Source organism: Bison bison, unplaced genomic scaffold, assembly GCF_000754665.1.
Source record: "Bison bison bison isolate TAMUID 2011002044 unplaced genomic scaffold, Bison_UMD1.0 scf7180017864464, whole genome shotgun sequence".
NCBI lineage: Eukaryota > Metazoa > Chordata > Mammalia > Artiodactyla > Bovidae > Bison > Bison bison.
This window is the reverse complement of record NW_011495025.1, coordinates 9,410,879-9,431,644: the sequence shown is the minus strand read 5'-3', so window position 1 is coordinate 9,431,644 and position 20,766 is coordinate 9,410,879. Positions and strand designations below refer to the sequence as shown.

Sequence of the window (20,766 nt, the reverse complement as noted above, 5' to 3'; positions counted from 1 at the left end):
TATAACCAAATGCTTAACCACAGAACTACCAATGAAATGCCTCTCTAATGAGCCTAGATGAGTAGCTGCAAACTCAGGCTGTAAAGTGTGAATCACTCACTGGCAAGTCACCTTTAAGGTTATACTTTTCAGGAAGATTTGTATATGCTACTCATAAATTTCCATCATAATCAACCATTTCAAAAGTCACTGTACTTCTGTCAGTTAACCCACTCTGAATTGCTCAGAAAATCATGTTCTCCACTCTTAATAAACTAATAACAAAAATGCAATCCTGGTTTTGGAGGAGGAGCCAAGTGAGAGGATGGAGAATCTCCATAAGTAAGAAAACTATGTACTGTCTCTTTTAACCTCCAACCTATGGCCCTTCACTTTTCTTTCTTCTTTACTTACACTTTCCATCTGTCAACAAGTGCTTGTAATTTTATTACACTGTCCTGTAGTTTATGCAGAGTTGGTATTATTTTACAGAGTTCTGTTAATGGACTGGATAAATGGTAATGCTATTTAAACTAGTCTCCTGCTCCAGCAAACACAGCTGCAACTGTACTACTATTTCTGAGCAAACATCTTGACCTGAACACGGAGTGCTCTCTCAACCCGTCCAAAGAGAAATCGGAGCAGACAGCAAAGGAAAAGCATATTTGGCCGCTAGCAGCAACTAACCGTGTCGAATCATAATTCATTTACAGTGTACCCTCCTTTTCTTTTATACTGCATTTAGAATTTTTTAAAAAAGCATGTGTGCTTCTTCACCTGGCATCTCATTTCCAGCCAAGAGTCAAATGGTGATTATTCCTTACAGAAGTAAAAAGAAAATCTGTATAATGTCCAGTGGAACAGACTAGATTTAATCTAAGCAAACAATGATAAAAATCAAACATCAGTGTGTGAACTATAAAAATAAGTTTTTCATCGATTATGCATCTAGAAACAACAGTATTAAGTAACGGTAAAATATAAAATAAGTTAGGAAAAGAACTAGAGATAATAAATTCTAAATTTGTTTCTTTCATGAATTCTAGATGAGTATGGCTCCACTAAATTATATGGTAGGGCAATTGCGTGTGTGTGTGTGTACTCAGTCACTCAGTCGTGTCTGCCTCTTTGTGATGCCATAGACTGTGACCCACCAGGCTTCTCTGTTCACAGAATTTTCCAGGCAAGAATACTGGAGTGGGTTGCCATTATATGGTGGGCAACAGTGGATCATTTAATATGCAAATTAGCCACCAGTCAAATTTTCCCTCTCCGAACATACTGCTTGTCCAAAATCTGTATCCTTTGTCCTGTCACTTATCCTTCTTGTGAAATAAAAGTTCATTTTAAAATGAAGATTTTAAAGGACAATTTTTGCATGTAGATTTGTGCGATTTTTCCATCTGTTAGAACATTTGTTTCGGGTTAGCTACTAGGCACCTGTATCATATGAAGAATACTTGAACTTGAACCCATCTTCTTAGAAATTAAACTAGCCAGGCAGTTAACTTCACAAGCTTTTGTTCGTTTATTTATTACATACTCTTACTGGTGGTTGTTTAATTCAATTAGTGATCATCATCATAAAAAACTGGTCACAGGTAGCTGATAACTTTCCTCTCAAGAGAAAGATCATGGTTAACCATCCACTACATTTAACTTGGGTGAGACAACAGTGTCTCAACTCAAAAGAAGATAGATTCCTATTTGCTGAGGCAGAAAAAATGTACACCTCTAAGTTTTCATGGGTATCCAGTGCCCATGTCAGGTGTCAAATCCCAGGCAATATTGAACATAAAGCCATCAAGCTTTAACTTCAGGAAAATCAAAGCATCAGAGTCCTTACAGATCCACATCAGAAACAAAATTTTATCTTCCATTACTTCCCAGGGGAAATCCTTTGAGCCAAACAGGCACATTATAACTCATTTTCTAGCTGCCCGTTTTCCCCATTTTTTAACATGCTTTTTACTCACTAGATGTTGCCTTAGAGTTTCGTGGGTTCTGTTTCTTTCATTTACTTAAGGATATCAAGTTGTCTTCTTCCAAAAAGTAACTTCATAAGGTTATAAAATCATAATATAACCTAAGTGAAAATCCCTTGGCCTACTACATGGTATTGTCAAAGGAGGCAAATGCTAAACAGAACATAATCTGCTGATAGGGGATTCTGCACTAGATTATACCACCCAAAGAAAATTAATCAAATACTCTCCAACTAAAAATCAAACATTCTAGTTTCTCAGGGACAGTGTTAAAGTGATTTCCTACATTTCCCCCCTTCAGCTTAATAATTTTAATTCTAGCCGTAACAATCATTCCATTAAAAATTTTTTTCACGGCCACATAGACAACAGACAATTTTCTAGACAATGTGGATTGTTTTAGATGCACATCGTTAGCATAGCAGTAAATTAATTTAATAGCACTCATTATATACTAGCTTTGAAATCAATTCTTCAGCATCCCCACAATCAAAAAAAAGTTAAGGAAGAAAGTAGAATACTATTAAAACCACTTCTGTAGCCATTCTTGGAAACTAAGTACAAATAATTAAATATAAATATTAATTTATATTCATACACATAATCTTCATAACAGCCTACATCCAGTGTCTTTGGTAAAAATAGTCTTTAGAGAATTCTTGTTAAAAAGGCAGTCTCTAGGTTTCTTTATTTGATTCTTTTAAATTTACCTAAATTGAGCCAATTAATCAGCAGGGAACACAAAGCAGAAGAGAAATACTGCTAGGCGGCTTTGGCTATCCTTACAAGAATAGAATCAGGAAAGTCAGACTCTAGAGACAAGACCTGGTGTGTAACTGGCTCTACCTCTGCCTGCTGGGAAAATTCTCTCCACAGTGAGCCAAGGTGTCAGGAGGCCCTAACAGAGATCCTAACAGAGATACGATGTGGGGGAGGGCTGTGGGAAAAGACCCTTCCTACTTCTGGAATTGATAACAATACTGAACTGGTAGGTTACAAAGCTTTGGCTACAAAGTCAAGGTCGGAAAAGCAGTCTCCTCACTTTCCCCACAGGCTCCACATGTGGGACTTTGCAACCATCCAGGTGGAAACCAAGCTGAGCAATTTATTCTGTATATCCCAATGATTTTTCACAACATCCAAGAACACTGATAACCATTGCTATTAATTTCCCCAACACTTTGCAGCTTATCTCCCATCTGCACAAAATCATTCATATGGCTAAAAACCTACTTGTAAGAGCTGTCAAAAGTGTGTTTTCACTATTGCACATTCGGTCACTGAACAAGGATTCCAGGGAGGAAAAAACTGATTCTGCCTAAAACCTACATTAACACTCCTTCCAAAGAAATACTTCCATTAACAGTCGATGACGTATTTGATATGAAACCCTCTACAGTCATTCATATCGTGGAGTTTGGAATTCTGGCTTTAAAAGGAAAATTTAAGAGGAAATTTACAGTCCTCTATAAATACCTTATAATAGTATTTCCAGACTAATAAAGACTATTCGAGTATAGAAGCAAATATCAAAAAGGCAGACATTAAGAATCCCAACTTTACAAGAATACACTGCCAACTTCCTCTGAAAAGGAAGCACAGTGGCAATCTTTCCCTTCAGAACTTAATCAAAAGTTTCCATAAAGAAGTTAGGTAAATCCCCCCATCAAGACCAAAAAAGAATAATACAACTGCAATAACACATACACGAACCAGTAAATGCTAACCAAATACAAGAACTGGAACCACTGGAAAACCAATCATAAGTTTCAAAAAAAGAAGAAAAGAAAGACAAACTTTTAATCCATTAATCTACTGGTGAATAGATTCCAGGAAAGCACAAGGAAACAGATCCAAAATACATTTAATAAAACGCAAGGTACTACACATAGCAACAATAACTATTTCTGTCTACTTACAGCCTGTATAGCTTCGAAGTCCCAAGAAACAGCAACTCAGGAAACAGCTGAAGGTGATTTCTGTTTAAACGCCTTTTGAGAAAAACAAAACAAAGCGTATGTTACATAGAAAGTACCCAACAATGAGACTGTGATTGGGTAGTGTCATGCCTCATCCTGTATTTCAGAAAGAATGAAATAACATTCAAGAGAATTCAAGCATTACAAATCAAAAGTTGGTTACACCTTTTGTTACAAGATTCTTTAAAGCAATTTTCCATTGTGCTTACTCAGATGATGGTTACTGGGGCCTAAACTCTATATCCACAACCCTTGCAACATCAGTCAACCAGCACAGACACAATGAAAAAGGCTTTCTGGACTCGTTTAGTGAGTATGTATATTTAGTGAGCTCAACATATAGCAGAAATATCGTATTAAACGGTGCCCTAAAATAATTCATATTCTGTCCCAAATGACCTAAATCTTCAGCCAAGTCACTGAAGGGAGACAGAAATATCTATTTTTTTTAACCTTTCCATTTAGTTTCACAAAAACGTATAAGAAAGTGTCAGCATGATTTATCCCTCTAGGCAAAATCAGAAGAAAACTGCAATCCACAGTTCTTTACTCTCAACTGAATAAGGCTGAGTTACAATTAACAGTGAGGGCAAAAATGTTTAAGTAATGTTTTTCCTGAAAATGTTTAACTGATATTGGGATGTTTTAAATGTTTTAGAAAAGAATTTGATTGCAACCCTAACTCAATTTAAGCCCAGGAGCTTGGCGAGCTATAGTTCATGGGGTTGCACAGTCAGACATGACTGAAGCAACTCAGTACGCGTGCACTATATAACTAAGTTCTTTCGGATTATAAACACTTAGAGAAGAGTGGCAAATTCTAGCCCCAATGTACGAATTTCCCAATCCCATTCATTTTAAGTGTACAACTTAACATTTCAGTCAAAATAAATGTCTATCCTTTTTCCAAATTTAAATAAAATGATGATAAGATGATGTAAAATGCACACTTTAATGATTTATAAGTTGCTGGGCTTCCCTGGTGGTTCAGCCAGTAAAGAATCTGCCTGCAATGAAGAAGACCCAGGTTCGAGAAGACCCTGGAGAAGGGAATGGCAACCCACTCCATATTCTTGCCTGGAGAATCCCTTGGACAGAGGAGCCTGACAAGGCTACAGTCAACAGAATCTCAAAGAGTCGAACATAACTGAGTGACTGACACAATAGTTCTAGAGGAGAGCAAAAATATCCAGAAAGTAAAGTCACACTGAAGATACTTGAGGTGTTTCTTGTCTTAAAAATAAATGTTAAGGGGACAGGAAAAGAGGGCATATCAATCTTACCCTCTTTTAAACGATAATGTATTCAAACGGTCATCAGATGGGAATAGAATTACACTCATTTAGTGTCTAGAGTGTAGAAATGGTGCTAGTAATTTTAACTTTTAACAAAGCATTGATAGATGATTATAAGGAAGATCTTTGTAAGTACAAAAGATATTAAGAAATGAACAGCCTTAGGAAGCTTTCAACTCTTATTTTATTATTATTATTATTATCCACATTATTCAAGCAGAGGCTATGCATTTTTTCCCTGCAACAATGTAATAAAAATTCTGCGTTAGGTTAAAAGTTGGATCAAGTGAACCTCAGAACTTCTTCCAAGTCTAAAATGCCATGAGGCAATGATGATTATGCTTACCATCTTTTGTTATATAACTCATATTATTAAGAGGTTAGTCATCTATAGATAAATGCTCAGAACTTAATAAAATGTATATAGCTCACAAAAATGTATGTTGAGACAATCAGAGGTAAAATCATAAAATTAGTAGTGAAAAGGTAAACTTTTCACTTACACTAATTTTATTTTTTTGATGAATAAAGCACACAACAAGATTAATGTAAAGTTAAATCAAAAGCTTTTATTTTTTTCTTTGCCAGGCATAATTCTAAGGTACGAGGACTCCCAGAGTCTATTATACACTTTCAATGAACTATAATTTAATTATGATCTTGTTATATTTATGTCTGAAAAAATAATTACAAATATTCACAACAGTGGTAATAAGAATTTTTCTAGGAAAGACTCCCCATTTTCCAGAGAGGCAATCCCAATTTTTAAAATTACAGAGATGTGCTTTCATAATCTGATCCAAACCACTGGAGAACAAACATCGTCCATGAGTCTCCAACCAAAAGAAGGACATTTCTTCAGGTCCCCAGCCCTCACAGAGGCAAATCTCTGTATGGAGTTTTCCCTTTTCTCCAAAGGATCCTTTCTAACATCCTCTGTGTAATTCCCCTGATTCTCCTACGTAAAGTTGGTTTCTCCCTTGTCTGTCTGCATTTGCCTCTAGTATTTGATAAGCAAGAGTCCCTAACACTATATTACTCAAAACATTAATTCACATAAATGTCTGAGTCCCACTACACTGTAAGCTCTTCAAGCGTAAAGACTACGTGCTGTGTGCTAAGTCGCTTCAGCCATGTCCATCTCTTTGCGACCCCATGGACTGTAGCCTGTCCATGGGATTCTCCAGGCAAGAATACTGGACCCAGGGATCAAACCCACAGCTCCTGAATTGCAGGTGGTTCGTTACTGCTGAGCCACCCAATGGGGAAACCCTGTAAACACTGTATCTATGTTTTCATATTTCCTTCCCTCTTCCTTGGCACTTACTAGGTTCTTAGGAAATGCTGAATAAAAACAAACTGCTCTTTGCATTTTGATATAGTGTGGCAAAACCCTAGCATGTGCATTTTATGTTCAGCCAGCTTTCTCCAGACATGTTTTCTAAGGTACACGCCTTAGGTTTTATGCCCCTCTCCAGATAATCAAAGTCCCACGACCAAACCTGCTTTCATGAGCCCTATAGAGCAACTGCCTCCTTTCCTTTAACTTCCCCCTGTCATGCCTTTCTCAACATAATCTAGAAACTGGAAGGAATTCTATATGTTCAAACAAATTCAGATATCCAAGTGACTGAGAGCTGCCACTAGATTACGTGTTAATGGGTCCACACAATTTCAGATATTGTAAGAAAGAAAGCAATTCAGATAAGAGTGCAAGCAGTGTCTTTTCTCATTTCTTTTCATATGCTTAAGAGGTTCCTAATTCCTTCTCCAAATAACAGCTAATACATACTAAACTTACCAGGTGACAGTCACTGTTCTGAGAAGTTCGCATGAATTATCACATTCATTCTACCCCATAAGTAGGTGCCACTGCTATTTCGGAGGGAGGCACAGAGCTCATAGAAAGTAGAGCTAGAATCTAAATTCAGGTGGGCTGACTCCAGAACATACCCCCTGAATCACTCCTTTCAAAGAGACACAGTCTCTTTGAACATCCTAAACAATAATTCAAAATAATGTAATCCTCAACTTTCCCTTTCAGCAATCTTTCTTTTTTTGGGGGGGTGGGGGGTGGGTTGGGGCAAAACATAGTTTTACATAGCCCACTTCTTAAATATCTATGAATGGATCACCTGGAAATAAAACATCAAGCTTTATTTAAAAAGAAACTAGCTTTCTAGTCAGTGCACTATTTTAAATATCTATTTAAAATACCTAAAGTTGAAATAAAAATGAAAATGTGTATAAAATATTTTTCTTAAAATTCAAGTAATTTATCACTATATAATGAAAATTATTATAAATGATCTTCATGTGTCTAAACCAACCATGTGTATCAAGCAAGGTAATGTCATATGAAAAAAGGTAGGTAACAGGTGAAGTGATAACATGAATAGAAAAACAGTATTGTTGCACTTTTTTAAAAAGAATACCAATACATTTTTGGTTCCTAGTCTTCTATTTCCTCTTCCATCAGTACCAAGAATAAATGGAAATGCAAACATTACAATACAAAGTGAAACTCTTCCAAAATATTCAACAAAGGAAAAAAATTAAAGCAGAGTTCCTTTCTACAATGACCAGGAATTAAATCTTTAAACTAAAGAGTATTTTTTAAAATACGAAATTATGTTACAGATACAGAGTGAAGTAAGCCAAAAAGAAAAACACCAATACAGTATACTAACGCATATATATGGAATTTAGAAAGATGGTAACGATAACCCTGTATGTGAGACAGCAAAAGAGACAAAGATGTATAGAACGGTATTTTGGACTCTGTGGGAGAGGGCGAGGGTGGGATGGTTTGGGAGAATGGCATTGAAACACGTATAATATCATATATGAAATGAATCGCCAGTCCAGGTTCAATGCAGGATACAGGATGCTTGGGGCTGGTGCACTGGGATGACCCAGAGGGATGATACGGGGAGGGAGGTGGGAGAGGGTGTTCAGGATGGGGAGCACGTGTACACTCATGGCAGATTCATGTTGATGGATGGCAAAACCAATACAATATTGTAAAGTAATTAGCCTCCAATTAAAATAAATTTAAATTAAAAAAAAAAGACTATCAAGGTGCATAATAATTTCTAAACAGAGCTGGAGAAAAAGTAGCCTGGCTTCTTCCAATACTACAAACTACTTCTTAGTAGCTTGAAGAGCATCATAATAATAACTCTAATGCAAATGTGTTAAAGAAGTTAAAATCTGATAGTCCAAGAACAGATAAACAGCATGTAGTGAATTAAGGGCATCTCAGAGGAGGATTTATGAAGCCAACAAAAATTAGCAGCATTAAGCTGATCAGGTGGGTCAATTTCTAACTGTTCCAGCAAGGATATTCAATTGTGTCCAAGGACACATAACAGAGATTCAATGATATTCAGCTCCTATGTCATCATTAACTAGATGGAATCTGCCTACAGGATCTCAGGACTAAAAATTCTCTGGTTGGAAAGTCATGGTTTCAGAAAGGTGTGTAATGAGTCTCTGAGACACATTCCTTTAGGGAAAAGATGAGAGATCCCAGTAACCATTTCCTCTGGGTGGCCTTCAGTGAGATGAATGATCTTTCTGTACCACACTAAAAACCACAGGCCTCTGAAATGCAGATTCTTAACAGCTCAACTTGAAGGGCATTATTGATAAGCTTTGTTTCAGATTATTATCTGCCACCCACTCCTGTTACTTATCCATCGTTATAGGTTGGAGGTCTTCTTTCAACTTCCTCCTCAATCCAGTTAACATTTGCAACCTTCACCCCAATCCAAAATGTAAAATGAAAATGATTTTACCTAAGCTAGTAATAAAGTCCCATATTTACCTATCACTGTAAATGTGATACATTTACAATGCACCTGATTTGAAACAAGTATTTGACGAACACTGCCTTTAAAAGTCTATCATGTACAGTCTCCCGTTTCTCATACATAAATGTCTTCTTCTCAGGTAAATTTCCATTTGTCTTTTATGCTAACATTTTTAAAGCAAAGATTTTTAACATTTAGCAAGTATTAGATAAACTATATTTTCGGCAGTATCAGTATTTTCACTCTTTATGCTCCATGGTAAGAGATAAAAATTTATTAATAAAAAGTTGCTTCCTCTTCACTCCCCTTACTTCTTGATAGTCTCTATATGTTCATAGCGATTCTGATAAATACTCTGAAAAAAAATCTGGAGAAGGCTTTGCACTTTCTTCACATCTCTTCTATTGACTATATGCTATAAGAAGAAAATCAGAAGGAAAATGATAGTAAATATGGATATTTAAAAGTCAGATTTATTATAGACACATTTTATTAGCTCAAAAAGATAAAGTATTTCCAAAACTCAGTTTCTGAAAAACAGGAAAGGAGATGTTGAAATTTGTAATAATAAAAAGTTCCAACTCTGCATCAAGTATTTTGTGAAAATACATGCATTATCTTACTGAAACTACATACCGTTGCTATGAGATATAATAACTGTCTCCTTTAATGATGACCAAAAATGCAGTTTTCAAAGATAAGACAATTTGATCAAGATCTCACAATGGAACAGAAATCAAGTATTTACTCTCATGTAATGTTTTAAAGGTAAGGAGAAGAGATCGTATCTATTTAAAAAGCACAATCAACAGTAAAACCGGTGAGTATTTGCCAACGTTCCATAGGACACCAGGCAATAGCATATAAAATTACAAGGTGTTTTTACCGAGGGGAGGCTAGATTATCTACAATGAGGAGAACGACAGCTAAGAGATGGAGTCCCACCTGCATTCAGAGGAGATGGACACTGCCAAGAGAACAAGTAATTTTCTGTTGATGTTATCTTAAAGCAAAAATTCCAACTGCATTAAAACCAAATCCAAACTGTTACCAAACTCTCACTCTGAAAATGTTTTCACCAACATTCCTTCCAGTCCAGCAGATATAAATTGCTCTGAAATAGGTAAGAGCAATATATGTAAAGTTCATGTAGAAAAGTCTCTCATCCCATGTTAAGTTGTAAAATTCAGTTTAGAAGGCATAATTCAAGCAGAAGGGTATCCAACAGGAATGAAAGACAGGAGTTCAACGTAAAATATTTGACATTGGTTGCTTCCACAAATACATTGTAACAGTGCAAACTAAACTACTCATTTCAAGGGAGATATAAAGGCCACAGCATCCAGCAAACACTGTTACAAAGGATGAGCCCAAAACAGATGTGGGAAAAATAAACAGCATTGCCACTGCAGAATTTATAAAACGCTCCACAAAGAGCAAACAGAACTTCTCACCACCGTTCAACTTCAAGGCCCATTAAAAAGAGTTGTATGAGAAACCCTCTCAGACAGATTCAATGTTCTGCTAAACTTCAACAGTGCACTTGCATTAAAGCCTTCTAAGATGTAAATGCAATTTAAAATAGTTCACTATCACTTATAAACAGGCAAGAATAATTGGACATTTAATGGCTATCACAGATAAAGCAATTCACATTGAGCATCGAGGTACATGATTTATCTCCTACAATGTACATACCAAGCTTCTTTACCGAGTTTGAGATGTTCTTTATAGAGACTTTCCCAAGAAAATAACTGCAGTCACTTTAAACTTGAGTATAAAGGTGCCAGAAACTATGAGGAGCTTGCATTCTTTTCCAAGTAGATTAGCACTGTTAGTGTACCGTTACTTCAAGGAAAAGAATGTGTTATGTGTTGCCTACAAACTTGCAGGATGAGTTAGAAGAGGGATTCTCCACATCCCTAATGAGCAAGGGTTCAGGGGAGACTTCCCTCGGATCTGTTCCACAACACATTCTCTGCTTGAACTAATGGGTAGCGACCTACAACCAAAATTTTAGAGTGTTGGAGTTCCTTAGTTTCACACTAGCTGTCACATGCCTATAAATGGTGTGCACACCCAGGGAGAAATAACTCAACGCCACCTTCAAAAAATACATGTGCCTTTGAGATATCCTTTAGGGAGAGTAAAGTGTGTAGTCAAACTTAGGCTCTATTGTAAAGACTTTTCTAAACTGAGTTATTTTTTTTTTTTGTATCTACTTGGTAGAAACTAAAATAGACAAGTGAACAGGTTTTGCAATGGCTTCATTATAATAATGTTTTTAGGACTCTTTTATTCAAGCAAAAATGAGTATCAAATGACACAGCTAGTAAAAAAAAAAAAGGTAATCTGAAATCCAAAGATACAAAAATTTGGAATGTTTAAAGAAATATTGTCTTAAGAACGCCATTACACTTTACTGATAGGAACAAAAGTACAACCCAAGCCTTTGGCTTTATCACTTGTGCAATTTCGTTATTGTAAGCATGTAAGATATTATTAAGTTAATGAAAGACCTAATATCCAAGGTTTTCGATGGTATGCTACTGGTTCTCACTAATGTAATGTAAGCATATATGAATTTTATTTTGTATTATAAGTGTTTATTGCATTTAGGGCAAAATGCCCTACCATTTTTTTGGACAAACTTTAAAAATTTCAAAACCTTTCTCATACTCTTCCATTTGTGTTGTCAAGGAACGTATAAAAGCAGATGTTTCACAGTAGTGAAAGACTGAGTGGCCTGCATGCATGCCTGCTAAGTCGTTTCAGTCATGTCTGACTCTTTGCAACACTATGGACTATAGTCTGCCAAGCTCCTCTGTCCATGGGCTTCTCCAGGCAAGAATACTGGAATGGTTTGCCACGCCCTCCTTCAGGTATCTTTCCGACTCAGGGATCAAATCTGAATCTCTCATGTCTCCTGCACTGACAGATGGGTTCTTTACCACTAGTGCCACTTGGGAAGCCCCAAAATGGCCTGGGTCTCTCTAAAATGCCATAAAATAGAACTTTAATTACTTCAGCATAATCCTGTAAGACATAAGTGAATAATGGAACTTTACACCTGCAGAGAAAAGTCATGGGTCCCAGTGTGATTTTTTTCAGCCTTCTAACACATTACCCACTAGCCAAGAAGTAGTTTGAATTAATAATTTTGTATGGAGACTTTATTGCAGATATACACATGTATCTTCTATTAAGTATGCTGCTGCTGCTAATGCTAAGTCGCTTCAATCGTGTCCGACTCTTGTGCGACCCCATAGATGGCAGCCCACCAGGCTCCCCCGTCCCTGGGCTTCTCCAGGCAAGAACACTGGAGTGGGTTGCCATTTCCTTCTCCAATGCAGGAAAGTGAAAAGTGAAAGTGAAGTCGCTGAGCCTTGTTCCACTCTTATCGACCCCATGGACTTCGGCCTACCAGGCTCCTCTGTCCAAGGGATTTTCCAGGCAAGAGTACTGGAGTGGGGTGCCATTGCCTTCTCCATCTATTAAGTATAATGAAGTTTAATTCTTAAATGCTCCAATTCTTCACTATAGCTTATCTGTTTTCCCTAAATTAACTTCCATTGAATATCTAGTCACTTAACTATATCAGCTTTCATTTGAACGTTTGATTAAACAATATGAGACCTGTAATGCAGTATGAGACCTGTTAATGCAATCAACATCAGGCACATTCTCACGGCTTCATTCTCATCCCAGATAAGCAAGTACTACTGGCAACACAGAGCACCCACGGGAATCTGCCAGGCACATGTTAGGTCAAGGGGCATCGTAGGAAACTGTCACAAGTGGATGTACTGTGTGCTCATAGTGTGTAGGTGTGATTAAAACTTATTCTTTTTATGATGATTCATAACCACAGTCTGATCATCGTATCATCTGATGTTGTTTTCTATACAATACAAAGAAGTGAATGACAGGCCGTGAGGCAGTGAGAGAGGAAAGGAAAAAAGGAAAGAGGAAAAGACAGATGATTTTAATTCCCATCTAGTTCTTGGTATTTTGACTGATAACCTTGAGTTCCATCAATTCTTTGAAATGGAAAAAAAAGTGTTTCTTTTGTACCTATAATGTTTTAACAATAATGATTTTTTTATCCTATACTAAAATTAAACTCAATCTGATAAAATGACCCTGTTTCTTAGAGACTAAAAGTCGGATTTCTAAAAGGAACTGCTCTTATCTTCTGTTCTCAGATGTCTTCTTTCTCTAGATCAAGTTAAAACTCTATCAACAAAAAATAAAAAGAAAAAACTTAGAATTTTGAAATATTCACAAAATATGATTTGGAATTGTTTTGATTTTATCATTTTAAAATGGAAAAACAAACTTAAAACCATAAATTGCACACAAATAATGTTAATGTTTTTATTTTTGTTCTTTACACAAAGAATGAAGGTTAAGTTGCTATATATACATATGTAGTGTAAATGGCATTTACAACATAAACTTGCATTTATAGACCTTTTCATAATTTGGAGTTTGAATTTAAACTTCAGATTCAAGGTGCCAAAAACATATAAATTCACATGAGATATAATTATTTAAAAGTTAATTCACTGGTTACTTCCCATTTATTACATTGTCTCTTGCAACTATTGGGAGGGGAAGCAATCTGTGCAATGTTAATGACATCACCTACTACAATAAAAATGTATGCCATAATTATATCATTATAATGCCATAGTAATTTGATTATAGAACTCTTTGGGTAGCTTTTTAAATTTTTATTTTTTAATTAATATACTGAACAAAATATAAAAGTTTACTTCACAATAACCTGAATGCATTCTTTAGCAAAACTGTTTGCCATTTAATGTATTTAAAAAAAAAATAAATATTTGAAAAGTGTTCCTAAGAAATGGTTTTAAATTCCAGAGTCCCAAGGAGATGAATTGGCTGTCAGATAACAATGTGTTTCCATCAGATGGACTTGGCAGTTGTAAACAAAAGGAATTTTCTCAGCTTTTCCTCACAAATATGAAATATTTGCTCTCAGCCAACAGCTGGGGTGATTTAAAGAAGTCCTGCATATATATTAGTTTTCATTCAAAATTACAAACCCTCCTCCCACTCTGAAACATCTTGCTGCATCTTCATAGAACAGAAAATTGTTGTAAGATGAAGTGACACTCCCAGGGGAAGTCAAAGTCAAAAAATAGCACCTACTTACAACTTTAATTGAATTTCAGATCATAAGGTATCTGGTTAATAAATTTTAGGAAAAGTTAACTTTTTCAAAATGAAAGTTCAAACGATACTCCAAAGTGGCTTGAAAAATAATGAAAAAGTTTGTTTTGTTTCAGTGTTTCTGAAAACACTTAAAATTACAAAATAAACCAAATAGAGACTTCATGAAAAGCCACTGAGAATCCTTCAAGGTCAAAGTTGTTCAAGAAAAAAAAACATAAATATACAGACATATATATCTCACATGTATATATAAATCCTAAACACACACACATATACATGAATAAATATGTTATTGATGAAAAAACTATTAATGTTTAAATGATAATTTTAAATTCTCTCTTCATTTTAACAAACATTTAAATTATATTAATGCTTAGTTTCAATGGATGAATTAAAAATAAATTTGTCAAGTACTCACTAGTAGTGAGGTAATCACAAAAGAGATCAAAGAATAAATATTTTCAGAGTATTTGTATATACTGAGATAGATTATGAACTTATGAACTTTGTTATAAAAGTAACCAAATGTTTACCTTATCTTTATTTCCTTCCCAAAACTAGCTTTAAGTAGTGACTTTACATTTATTTTGAGTCCCACAAATATATCCCTTTATTGTAATATTGTTCATGGAGAAAATTTTTATAAATAAATTAGATATATCTGTATTTAACTTTAAGTTATAAGTGTAGCTTCTATTTACAAATAACTTAGAAGTTGACAAGTCATTTTTTTACTTACAATTATACTGAATTAACTTTTGTACTAGGGCCCAGTGAATCAGTATGTGCTATACCCAAATGAACTTCATCTCTCACTATTTTAAATAAAATTTTTATTTTTACCTACAGTGCCTCTTAAAACAGACAAGAGAACTTATTAAAATTATTGTTGGTACTTTTAATAGAGCCATTATTTGGCCTTAGAAATGCAAAGCTACTAAACTTGAATTATCAAGACATATGGAGATATATAATTCATATTTCAAGTAACAAATTGTGTATTTTATCTTAATTATTTCAGACAGAGGCTTCTGTCTTTTGTACATATACACATAGGCCTAAAATAATAATGGTTTTCAAGTAATATATATCAATCCATAAGACTTTGTGTCTGAAATTTAAAAAAAAATACATTTTAAATTCTGAAGTCCACATTTGATCTTCTTGGAAAAACAACAATTAATGTTATATGACATGCTGTGATAAAGTAATTCTTACTTCCATTTATCCTTAAATGCTTTTTCCAGCAAAAAGAATATTTAGAAAGCTAATATAAAATAATGAAATAAATATTCACCACAAGTGTTAAATATCAGAAAGCAAATCTTTATAACATTAAGAACTTTAAATATTTCTTCCAATGCCATTAATGACACACATAGCAACATCATGGGAACTAAAATAATTATCAGCAAAACTTTGTTTTATAATGCCCCATTAATGCAAATAAAACCACCACCTTTCCTCCCATAAGCAAATAAAACAAACTAGATCAACAATAAGAAAAAACGTACATCTCTAAGTACCAAAGCAATGGTTACCAAGGAAGTAAATGTGTCGGGAAAGTAAGTCTGTTTTTGAACTTTATCACAAATTAGTACTATTTATAATTTCTAATTTTAAATTAGTTTAAAAATCACTAATTCAACCTCTTGTTTTTGTAAATTTACAGACTAAGACATGAAATTAAAGACATGGTCCTGGAAATGCAAGTATTATTAAAAATATAGTTACGTCGTCATAAATTTGGAATTGAAAATACTCACAGTCTCTCCAGTTCTTTAAGATCCTGGAATGCTCCTCTTTCAATGGTGGTAATCTTATTCTCCATAAGCTGACTGAAATGCAAAGTATAACAGGGGTCTTAATGTTAGCACTCATTATCTGAAAAAGTTTCAATTCAGCAACTGAAAACTTGTCCATTTACAAAATAAAATACTGCTCTGGTTTGAGATTCAATACAAAATCTAACAATGATATATATGAAAAGAGTCAGGGAGGGATAATAGTATCCTCATCACAAAACTTTCATAAAAAATACTAATTCAGTTTCTCACAAAATTTAGTCAGAATCCTGAACTTTAAACTATAGTATATCTTGAGGAGTAACCCCTGATACTACAATTTTCATGGCTAGTTTTCAAGTGAGTTCTTAACTGAAAGAATCAACATACAACAATTCATCATATATAGACTTCAATTCACTGATGGATATATGTCAGAAATGGGAAGAATTCATCAAGGGCAAAATGTTTCTTTTAAAAATAAACAGAGAACACACAGTGATCAAAAGAATATGTTCACTGCAATATAAATATTAAATTTAAATTTAATTAAAAATTTGTAAGAAAAAAGTTTTACATTACACTGAATCTCAAATGATGGTTCACTCACAACACCCAAAGAAGTAATCACATTGCAACAATTTTATAAAAGCTGCAAAGTTATTAGATACAAGAGACAATTCAAAATATTACCAATTCAAAATATTTTAGTGGGAAGAACTCTGCAAAAACCTGGATTGTTTTATTTTAATGTTAGAAAATATTTATATGTGTTGATTGCTAGAAAAGTCTGAACATTTTTATATTAACAATAATAAAATGCAGACCCACTTAAATTCTTTCTAGTTAATCTCAAATCCTAAAAGTATATCAAATGTCTCACATTACTCATATTGTGAAAGCAATTATGCTACATTTTTATATGCATAAGCACTTAGGGTTGTTACAGCAAATATTTGAGGTCATTTCCATAATACTATTTTATGGCCTGCACCTAAACTTTAATAAAAGTCTACATTTTTATTAAAAATTGTAGTATACTGATAAACAGAAAGGAAACCAAGGCCTGGTAAAATTTTATGTTTCTGTCATTGAGACAGATTTTAAACTTGAGATCAGTAATGATTCAAAATCCACAACCTTAAAAAACATGATAATTCTCCAAAACACAGACGAACATACTTACAGAACTCTTAGGTGTCGAAGACCAGCAAAATCTGTCTTGGTAATCCTTGTGATGTTATTTCCATTCAAATCCCTAAGAGAAAACAAGTAAGAAAATGAAAATTCCATTTAATTTCTATCACTATCTAGTTAAAGAAAAATATACACTGAATAAGAACTGTGAGATAAAAGATCAGTTCCAATTATTAGTTTGCAAAGTAAAAGAGAGGGAAGGAGAAGGAAGTCATCTGTGAAAGAAAATTTTTTAAATGATTCTTAACAAGTTTACACAGTCTATGCTTACCGGCATACGACAAGAAAATGAAGTGATTCTGTTATCAAGAGTTCTCTTTTGTGTCTGTATGGGAGTGCTTTTCATTTTTGTTTTTATAAGGAGGTGTATATTCATTTCACAGATACTCTGCTTTTTACTATAATTGTTATGAACACTCCCAAAAAGTTTCCTTCAGGAAGTTAAATGAACAATTTTATAATATTATTCAGGGAGAAATTTAAAAAATTCAGACCCCTATCCTTAGGTGGCACCGTGGCTAACCTTCCTAAGGCAAAGAATAAAGTTAAAATGTCATCAAAAGAACTGCACTTCAAAGACTGGCATTTATAGGCATTTACCTTCCAACAATTCTATGTTTGTATGAAAACTAAACTCTTCATTTGCAGTTCAGGAACCCCCGCTGCGAACTGTAAAGTGAAAACTACCAGCAAGGGCAATAATGGAAATAGTATTCAGACCCTGACATTTTGGTCCAGATTTCAGCACCACAGTTTCCTTGAGAGTCACAACCCCCTTTTCTGGCATCTTAGGTCAAGATCTAAACTTGCCCTGGTTTCAATCATTTCAAGTAAAACCAGGCTTTGCTGCGGTTTGAATGTTCTCCCCTTCAGGGAAGTAAACCTTACCTTGACTTTAAAACAGCATGTTTGGGGGTCTATATTTAATGTGCTTATGTTGTCAATAATATAATTTTATAAGCCGCCACTGAGTAAACTATTTTCGGAAAATTCTTTATAAATCCTTCATAAGGCTAAATTTTTTTCAAGTACCTAAAACTCAGTTGCTATATTTATTTTTTCCCCAAATGCATTCCCCTTTTGTTGAATAAGACGTATCAGTGGTTAAACTTTAAACCATTCTGAATAGCATGAAATGACAAGCTCTAAGACGAAAGTTTTGCATTGCCTTCTCCCCAAACCATTTTCCGTGCTGAGTAAAGCACCATCAAATTGTTTGTTCCCTTTTCGAACTACCTGACATAACCTGAGTCCTAAAGCCCCCATCCCACGCAAACTTGGTAAATCACATTTTTGACAAGACACCTTCGCTAGGGCCGCAACGTGCCCAGCGCTGCGGGCCTGGGAAGGAGGGAAGAAACCGAGTAGGGGTCGACTCAGTGAGGCTCGGGATGGGGGAGCCATTTGCAAGGGAAAGAAGTGGCTCGACTTTAAACTGAGAGAGAGGGAAATGGGTTGGATAAAATCGACTCGAAGCGCTGGGAGCCGCGCGGGTGGAGGCATGCGAGTCCAAGCGGGTCCCCTCGGCGGCCCTCCACCCTCACAGCCTCGGGCGCAGAGGCCCGGGGAGCGCAGCCTGGGAGCGTCGCCCAGGTCCTCCTTGCCCCGCCCGGCCCACGCGCAACAGCGAGGGAAGCGCGCCCCGGACGCCGGGGCAGCGGCCTCGACGTTCACAAAGAGAAAGGCCTCCACGCTTCACTTCCCTGAACTCGGAAAGCGCCCCACAAGCAGCGCGTGGGCCGTCATCACCCGCTCTGCTATTACTTCTTCATTAGGGGATCGCAGAGACAGGGAGGCGGGGATGTCTGCGGGCAGCAGAGCGCGAAGAAAGGAGAGGAAGGAAAGGGAGCTGCTGACACGCGCAGAGACGCAGAAACTGCCAGAAAGGTGGAAAGGGGGCACTGGGGCTCAGCAGGAAGGGCCGGAGGGGGCAGCCGAGGGCCGCGGGGTTACCAAAGCGGACAGACCCGCCTTGACCAGTCCTCGTTTGGACAGCCAGCCCCAACTTCGCTTAGTCGATGGGACGCGCGGTCTTGCCTCTGGAAGTCTCCCTGCTCCGACACGTCCCTTGGGGCTCTCCGCCGCCGCCTCCTCCCCCGGGAAGTGGCAGGCGGGGGAAGAGTAGCTGGGGGCTGCACGGGGCCGCTATCCTGGGGCATCCTTCCTTCCGTGGCCTGTGGAAGTGCCCCCGGGCGGGATCAGCCTCCCCACACCCCATCTCCTCTCCCTCCATCCCCAGGAGGGAGACACAAAGCCCGGGAGCAGAGGTTTCTCTCATTTGAGTACCCCCTTCCCCTCAACCCCTCTCCTCGCGCCACCCCGCGGTGACAAGAGCCGGAACTGAGCCCAGAACCGACCCGCGAGAGTTTCCAACCGCAAGGTGACTCAGTTTACGGAGTCCAAGGGACAAAGTCGCGTCTCCCTTGCCCCGGGCATATTCTAGTCCTCTTCCCTCATGTCCCCGCCTCCCCAGCCTCAGAGAACCAGCCCGCAAAGGGCAGCGAGTGGCGGGACGAGAGCGGGAGGAAGGGACCAAGCGCAGTAGTCAGCGGGCCCGCCCCTCTTTGGGCAGCGCCCTCCCAGAGAGTTCAAGCCTAGGATGCGCGTTGAGGAAAGCTAGTGGGGGCTGCCCCAGGCACAAGTCCCTGTGCCTCGGGGTCCCTCCAGTCTAGATACAGGGGCTGCGCGACCCCGATGGGAGGGAGGGCCAAGGGGGAGAATGAGCCCATACTCACAATCTCTCGGTGTTGCGGGGGATATTCCTGGGCACACTGCGCAACGCCAGCCCGTGACAGTCCACTGTGCTCCCGGAGCAGGAGCACTGCGCCGGACACGCTTGCGGCGCCACCTCGTTCAGGATCGCCAGCACTAACCCCAGAGACAGGGACAGCGTCTGCCAGCCGACGCCGTGCATCTTCCCCCGCCGCCTCCTAGCTCGCCGGCCCCAGGGGTTTCTCTTTAGCTCGTTCCTCTGCTCCAACCGCGCGGTGCCTGAGGCCCAGTGCCTGGCTCGAGGCTAGCCACCCAGAGTGTCCAGATAACGTGCACAAAATAATACAGAAGTAACAGTAATATTCAAGGCAGTAGAGCTGACACAGGTACACGCCTCTCAGCTCCCCTCGCCCTTCTCCTGCAGGGCAGACGCTCCTTGGGCAACTTTAGGTCCAGAAGATCAATTGGCCTGGCCAAGGCTACAGAGCAGCGGGGAGCGGATCGCGCGTCGGCTGTCTGGCAAATATCAACTTGGCTGTAAGAGACCTGAAGCTTGCAACGGCTGATGAAGATCGTGAAGATGCAGGGGCCAGTTGTGCGTGGAACTGAGGTGATCCGATTCCACCGATCCCCTCTGCAAATCCAATTCCAGTGGGGACTGTATAAGACAGAAGGAGGAGGCTCAGTAGGAACGGTGGCCTCGATCAAAGTGGGCTCTCCGAAACTACAAGGCGCAGGAGCCCCGCGGGCCGGGAGCGAAGCACACTGGACGACTGGACATGGCGCGCGGGGGCGCACAGGGCTGGCGCGCAGACGGG

At 37.7% G+C, this 20,766-nt stretch overlaps 1 protein-coding gene across 3 annotated transcripts in view; it reads right to left on the bottom strand.

The window, feature by feature from the left end:
- Positions 1-20,760, bottom strand: part of SLIT2 (slit homolog 2 (Drosophila)) — a 404,995-nt gene extending 384,235 nt beyond the window's left edge. For 2 of the 3 annotated variants that reach the window (XM_010860216.1, XM_010860217.1), the window contains exons 1-4: positions 19,972-20,760; positions 17,226-17,297; positions 16,022-16,093; positions 3,884-3,955 (exon numbers count right to left, since the gene is read on the bottom strand). In XM_010860216.1, the coding sequence (XP_010858518.1) occupies positions 3,884-3,955; positions 16,022-16,093; positions 17,226-17,297; positions 19,972-20,150 (395 nt within the window). In that variant the 5' untranslated portion in view covers positions 20,151-20,760. Of the gene's footprint in view, positions 1-3,883; positions 3,956-16,021; positions 16,094-17,225; positions 17,298-19,593; positions 19,887-19,971 lie in introns of those variants that run through there. The other variant, XM_010860218.1, reaches the window with a different exon arrangement.
- Positions 20,761-20,766: the final 6 nt, after the last annotated feature.